Raw genomic sequence first — 7,683 nt, forward strand, 5'->3', positions numbered from 1 at the left:
AGTGAAGCCCACGCAAGATCTCTTACCGCACCCATCTGAAATTCAACATCCCAGTCTCCACTCCCTCAAACTGACCTCATGGTTTCTCCACTTCTAGTGATGGTAAGACGGTCCAGGCTCACTTCCCTAATTCATGACATTATCTTGGCCTCCCAGAAGCCCTCCACCAAGAAAGTCTGTAGAAACATATGGAAATGTTTCTCTATATGGGGTTCTAAAGAGAATATTGACCCTTTCTCAGCTCCTACTTCAGCCATCCTTTTCCTCACTACTCTTTTTAAGGAAGGGGCTAGCTTTTCTACTATTAAACTTCAACTAGCCGTATCCAAATTCCACACTAAAAATGAGTCCCTTTGTCTGGCAACTTCCAGATTATGTAAAGCTTTCATGAAGGGAGTTTTTCTCCTTAGACCTCCTATAAAGGATCCCTCTCCTCCTTGGGATTTGGTGGTGGTCCTTCAAGGTTTAACTCAGAAACCCTTTGAACCAGCAGACAAATGCGACACAAAAGTTTCTTGGAAAACTATCTTTCTGGTAGCTATCACTTCAGCAAAAAGAATTTCTGAATTCCAGGCATTTATCTGCTAGGCCTCCTTACATTATTTTTTCCATAAGGATAGGGTATCTCTATGAACCAACTTTTCCTTTTTGCCTAAAGTGGCCACAGAGAATAGCATGAACCAGTCCATACAAGTACGTTTTCTTCCCAAATTTTTCCAGTAAGACAAAATATATTCAGTCTTCTTGATGTCCACAGACAGTTATGTTTTTATCTTCACAGAACGAAACACTACAGGAGGTCTTATCAGCTGTTTGTATCCTTTCCCATAACTGCTTGGTCAGGCATTGTCCAAGATTACAGCAAACAGCAACACTAGATGAGAGACAATAAACCAACAACGAACCCAGTGAACCACTTTATTCTCCTGGTACCTCTGCTTTTTGCCTTCAAGGGCTAAATTACACAAGAAACTAGCAGTCTTAACTACATGTTAACTAATTAATTAATCACTTAATCAGATGTTATAATAAATTAAAATTACACTCCAGTGAAAAATAACAATGCACCCCCCAGAAATTCCAATACATTCCAACCCCCACTGGACACTAATACAATATAAATAACATACAAAAATGTATATTTTCTTAAATATATCTAATGCATAAGAAACAAAATATAAATGCATTTTAAACCTCTTCAAAAATTCAAAGAAAATTCTAAATTCAGCCCATCAGGGTAAAGGGTTCCATAATTCAAAATATAAGTAAGCTTCCAGTTGATTTAATATAGAACAAAATTCCCCTTTTAAATATTTGGTTGAGCCAAAATGCTAACAAACAAAGATGCCCCATTACCACCATGTTTCTTAGAAAAATGTTCGGCAACAGGGCTTTCCCTTCTCTGATTTCTAATATCAGCCTAGTGTTCCAACACCCTAATTCTCACCTTTCTTTTTGTTTGCCCATATATACAACAGGTGTTTTTGCATCCACCCCCCCCCCAAAATATAGATCACCCCACAAGACTTGCAATTAAATCTTTCATTCGCCACATATCTACGGCCATTAATAGTAGAACCTGAAAGATTGCGTATTCTGTTGCAAACACTGCAATTACAACACATAAATGAACACACTTGGAAGCTACTAGGCTGCATAATTTTAACAGGTCTATGCAAAAGCTCCTTTAAGTTACAATAGCGACTAAAAGAAAAAGTCACTTTCTTAGGGAAGATTGTACTTGAGTAGGCCATAGCTCCCAAACTATTTTCATTAAACAGTCTGAAAAAGACCTATACAAAACAACCTTTCAACTTCCCTTGTACTAGTCCAAATGTCCCTACCAAAAGAGCTTCGAAAAGGCCTCTCCGCTTCAGCCCCATTTTCTGCTTTTTTCTAGCTTTATTTAGAATCTCTGGAATGACCTCTGTTCATGAGTCTAAGCTCTACGTCCGACAAAAACTGACCACGAAGCTTAGTATCAGAGGTATTCATAAATGCACGTTTAAATTCCCCAAAAGTTAGAGATTCAGTGAGGTGGGAAGGATGCATACTTGAAGCATGCAAATAATTATTAACAACTGTAGGCTTCCAATAGGGTTTAAATTGTACCCTTTCATCCTCATCCACAAAAAAAACAAAGATCCAAAAAATGAATGGTCTTGGGCGTAATCTTATAACTAAAACTCAAACCATGGGGATTCTTGATTAGGCAATCAAAAAATTCTACAAATTCACCAATAGTGTCCTTACAGATAAAAAGCAGGTCATCAATAAACTGCTTGAAAATAACCACCCTGCTCCCAACATATTCAGTCATGTAAATAAACTCTCTCTCAAATTCACCCATATATAATGTGGCATATGAGGGACCATATGCAGCACCCATTGCTGTACCCTGCTTCTGCAAATAAATTTTACCATCAAAAGTAATATTATGGCAGAGACAGAATTCCAACAATTCCAAAATATGAGTTTCGTGGACCTTCCACTGAAGTTTTCACTACAGCTTCCAGACCCCATCGCAAACCAGTATTAGTATAAAGGGACAACACATCCATAGTTACCAAACAATAGTCACTCTGCCATTTTAACCCTTTAAAACATTCACAAAGTTTCTGACCATTCCTAATATGTGCTGGAAATTGTTTTAACACAAAATCCAAAAAAAAAAACAAAATTTGCATACAAGATTCAACACAAGAAAAATGGGTCTTCCCGGTGGATTCCACCTATCTTTGTGAGTCTTTGGAAGGGCATAAAATAATGCATACTGGGTCTCTCAATATATATTTTTTAATGTCTGAAGCTGTAAGAAAGCCCAATCTGCTCCCTTTCTCCAGCAATTCTAAAAGTTCCATATTAAACTGAGTCATTGGATTGAAAGACAAACATTCATAATCTTCCTGTTGGCCTAACAAATCCAGAACCATTTATCTGTACTGTGTATTATCCATTATATCCCAGTTACCTCCTTTATCAGTTTCCTTAAATACAAACGAGTTCGCTTGCCCCACAAAGATTTCAGGGCAAGCCATTTATCTTTACACAAATTAAATGACCTGCACTTGAATTTTGTATACTCTTTCTCAATATTATAAAGTAACGTCTTTTCAAATAGGCAGGTAATTTGGCATGTTTTAGGAAGAAAAAATGCACTTGAGGAACAGGGAAGTAGAGGAAGAACAAAACAGCCATAACCTGTATTAAATCTAACCACATCAGATTCATCACTACAACAAACTTCCTCATCACAAAAAATTCCATGTTAAAGTCATCATCGTATTCATAAATAAACATATTCAGTAATGAATTTTCCAGTTCCTAGTCGGAACCACAAGGCTGATTAACAACTTTTGTTGAAAAGTAATGCTTCAAATGCAATTTATGACAAAACATACACACCTCAATTAAGAGGCTTGCTAACGGAGTTCTAGTGGGTACAAACTTGCTCCCTTCAAAAGAACACTTTTTTTCCACTGCAGACAAATTTAATTCAATCAAATTAGTAATAATCAAGGTTTCAAGCTCACAAAAATGTTCCAAGTCACAAAACGTCACAGTTCCTTGAACCCAAGTCCCTGGTGTTAGAAATATCTCCCCCTATGCCTTCTGCTGTTACTTCCCTGATTTCCTTGCTGAGATCGCTATTGCCTCTCCGATTGGTTGTTACCGTCCGATGGCACAGGCTCGGGGATGCTCTCAAAGAGACACTTTTTTTCGAAGCTAGGTCACCAGAGGAAAGTGTGGAATCTCTGCCACTTTCTTTACCATTTACTGGTCTATTTTTAGACCTTCCCATACGAGGCTTAAGTTGCCGTTGATGAATGATTTCAAAACAGGGCTCATCTATGTCTTGAGAACGTTTTCTCTTCTTCCTGGTAATAATCTCCCCTTCCATTTTCTCCAGTTTCAGTATAATCTCTGTCATTTTAGCTGAAACAACAGACATTGAGAAATCCTTATTATTCCTCCATTAACAAAATATCATTGTGTATTTTATCTAAACGCCTGTTACGTTTGACCAAGATTTTTAACCAGTCCAATGTACACTCAAGGGCTACCTGTTTCCATTCCTCACGTAAATCTTCTTCACCCTCTCCAAATTCACCCGCTGGTAGACTGCCCACACGAAGACCTCTGGGTGTCATCTATAATTCCATATGTCTTTCCAAAAGCTTTAAATCATAAAACAAGCTCACATCCTTGGATAAGTCTCTGCAGCTGATCAAAGTGTCCCATTGAGCCATTAGGTATTTGCGAACACAGGTGCTTCGATTGTAAAAATTTGTCATCTCCATCCTTAACCAAGTCCGTGAAGGAGAAACAATTGCTGGCAATATCCATTTCAAAAATACAGGCTTCTAATCATGAATGCAGTAATAACCAGCACTAGATGAAAGACCACAAACAGCAACAAGGCCAGTGTATCACTTTATTCTCCTGGTACCTCAGCTTTTCGCCTTCAAGGGATAAATCACACAAGAAACCAGCCATCTTAAATACATATGTTAACTAATTAATTAATTAATCACTCGATCAATTAGATGTCATAATATCCAAGTTTACTCTGACCAAATGAATTACTGATTTGTATCTCGTTGATTTATTCTCAAAAAGGTTTATAGTTGCCTTGTCCTAGAGCATACTCCCCTAGATCTATGGCTACTTCCACCACCTTCTTAAGAACTTCCATTGATATCTGCACTGCAGCCACTTAGTACCTTTGTTACACATTACAAAATAGACATGGTCTCCAGAAGCAGAGCTTCCTTCGGTTCGACAGTGCTCCAGCATGTCCTTCTTTGAGTGCCTCCAGAGAGTTGTGTAGCGGAGGACCCTAACCCATTAGTGAGGAAGAATGAAAAGGACAACACCAGATTAAGAAGTTATGTACTTACCATAACTTAGCATCTGTGTTGTCCATTTTCATTCTTCCCCGCCTTCTCGCCCAACAATCCCCTGGCCCTATTACTCCTTGAAGGATGTTTGGATGTTATTGGAACCCTCATGTTCTGGTTTGAGCCTCTGCTTGTTCTTTGTGTCTGTCCTATCTCTGTAGTACAGTACAGTGGGCAGTAGGACAGCAAACTCTATTGGAGGAGTTGGGCATGGAATAGTGCATTATGGGTAGGGGGGAGGAGCTCAGACCTTGGATCTGAAGCCTTGTGTATACAGTTGAGTTGGATCTGAGGATCTGATCCTAGACCCACTAGTGAAGATGAATGAAAATGGACCACACAGATGCCAAGTTATGGTAAGTACATAACTTCTAATAATGTTCTCAAGTCAGTTTCCAAAACATTCACCTTCATGTTCAAGGTGAATTTGTTGACATCCCATGTCTCAAACACGCAACAGCTAGGTTTGTAATTGGAGAGGCTAAATCAGTCTGTGTAGTGTGTGGTACTTTACCTGCTCCTTTGTAGCTGTAGCACACTTTCTGCTACCACAGACAGCAACCACCACAAAAGAGAGCCAGGAAGTGCAAATAACTTTAAAAACTGTTAAAACACTTCATTTATCAAAAAAGGCTAAGTAAAGTATAGTGCATGGAACGCTGTGATCATATTCAATTATCAGGAGAAAGACAGCCTAGTTGAAGACAACTATAGTGCGGGACCCAATATTAACAATGTCTGGAATTGTTAAGCACATTTCTAAGCATTAATATTGTCTCATGCTAGACTCAGCATGGTCAGTGCTCAAAAATACTTTTTCTCTTCCTGTAATCAGTAGCACATGGACCAGATAAAGCTCCATGCACTACAAATAATTATGATCTGGTCTCCAGTCGTAACCATTGTGTTCAATACATAGATGTCAAAATTCACCTCTCCCAGGCTTTGCTGTTGAGGTGAATTTCTTGTCATCCATGTCTTGAACAAATAATGTGGTTACAATTGGAGACCTGAGCACTCTGTTTAATGGCTTTTAAAGCTGTTAGTGCTTCTAACCATTCTTCTTTGGTGACTGTTAATTGCACTTGTACTAGACTAAAGCTTCACATTAATGAGAGATGCTTAACACGTTTTCAATTAGAAAGGTTCTTAAATGTCTTCTCTTAGACTTTTGGAGTGTAATCATGGTGCTACGTGCACTACTGAGTATTTTCTGCCATTTTCTGCTTAAATTCTGGTTATAGTGTTTTCAGGTGTAAGCTGCAGCATGTGATCTCTTGGTGTAGAAGCTTCATTCCTGTTTTTGAAGGCTTTGACATAAAAGACCTTTAATACATATAGTTTTAAGGCATTTATCCACTGAGATTTGCCAGCTTTGAACTTAACTGTATAATTTGCTTCTGATTAGTGTACATAGATAATTGTAAATTTGAACATGGCTGTGCTCACTGTTTCTTTCTTGTTTGTTTTAGTGGCACCACCACCGTACAGCTACGAATATGAGATGGAATATCCTATTGACCTACCTCCACCTTATACTCCGACCCCTCAGACAACTGTTAATTACCCTCCACCACCTCCATATCCAGGCTACTCCAGGAAATAAATCTTCGGAATGAAACTGCAAGCATTCAGCATTTGAGTGTTCAGTGTGCTACTGGTGAATGCTGCTTATTATGCACTACCCAAATCAAATATAGATTCGCCAGTACAGTACAGGAGTCGGGAACAGTTTTATATAAGGCAGTGAGCTGACCATCAGGCCAAGGGTCTGTGTGGTTACCTTATAATGTGCAAAGTGCAGAAACTGATCCTGTCCTGTTTTCTATACATTTTTCTTTCAGAGAGCAATCCTAAACAACATCTTATAATGAAATTATTTGGAAATTTCTGGGGATTGAGCAATAACCTAAGAAATGAATGTCCTTTCTTCCAGAAATGATGAGGACTGGTTCTTTTCTTATGGTTGGGAGAGGGAGGTAAGACTGTTGTCCGTTTTGAATCTCCTACAGTTTCCTCTTCCCTTATACAACTATTGATTTTGCTACTAAGCATTTTGCACTTCCATTGTGATATGGAACATTTAATCTCTCTGCCATGTTTTTAAAACCAGGAGTTTTAATGTACAAAACCACTATTTTTATATGGAGATTTATACCATTGCAAAACGCATACTGAAACCGTGTTTTGCACAGTATATGTAATTTGCAATAAAAGAAAGCTGTCAGTTGAAAACTGTGGAAATTTCATTGTTCATTACTAAAGCTTGATTGAGTTTTGTAACTAACCTCACCCTTAAACTGAAGTGGAAAAGTTCTACTTCACTTCCAATGCATCCTGCTTTGATAAAATCTGTAATAAAAGCTGCAGGCAGGAAAGTTATCTCTTGTTGTCATTGCAAAAGAGGAAATCTGTGCCCTCAGTAATACTGGAAAATAATTTTGTAAATGTTGTAATGGGAAATGGTTGTGTGTACTGCTACGGCAAGCAGCTTTTCTTTTTCATGCTGATCAGCAAAGGAAGAATATTTTTCCCTACAAGAGATTTTTTTAACTATAGTTGTCTCTAAAAGTTTTAATAGCCAACAATGAGAAATAAGTCATGTTTACAGGTTCAGTTCCTTCTGTCATTAAATTTGTGATGGATCAGCTTTGCGTTTACATCTTCCCAACTGAACTTGTCCATGCAGCAGATTTATAGAAAGCAAAAGATCTAAATCAGTTATTCCTAGCCAAGCCCCATGCCATATTAATGGTTACAGCACAGCATGTATGTGCATACT

The 7,683-nt window shown here is 38.2% G+C and overlaps 1 protein-coding gene across 2 annotated transcripts in view; it reads left to right on the plus strand.

Moving 5' to 3' along the window:
• The window catches only part of CYYR1 (cysteine and tyrosine rich 1), a 501,455-nt gene extending 494,319 nt beyond the window's left edge, over positions 1 to 7,136 (plus strand). For both annotated transcript variants that reach the window (XM_044071351.1, XM_044071352.1), the window contains one exon: positions 6,374 to 7,136. In XM_044071351.1, coding sequence (XP_043927286.1) covers positions 6,374 to 6,507 — 134 coding nt within the window. In that variant the 3' untranslated portion in view covers positions 6,508 to 7,136. The remainder of the gene's footprint in view (positions 1 to 6,373) is intronic.
• The last annotated feature ends 547 nt before the right edge of the window (positions 7,137 to 7,683 follow it).

Source organism: Protopterus annectens, chromosome 5.part0, assembly GCF_019279795.1.
Source record: "Protopterus annectens isolate FY-2018-M chromosome 5.part0, PAN1.0, whole genome shotgun sequence".
NCBI lineage: Eukaryota > Metazoa > Chordata > Ceratodontiformes > Protopteridae > Protopterus > Protopterus annectens.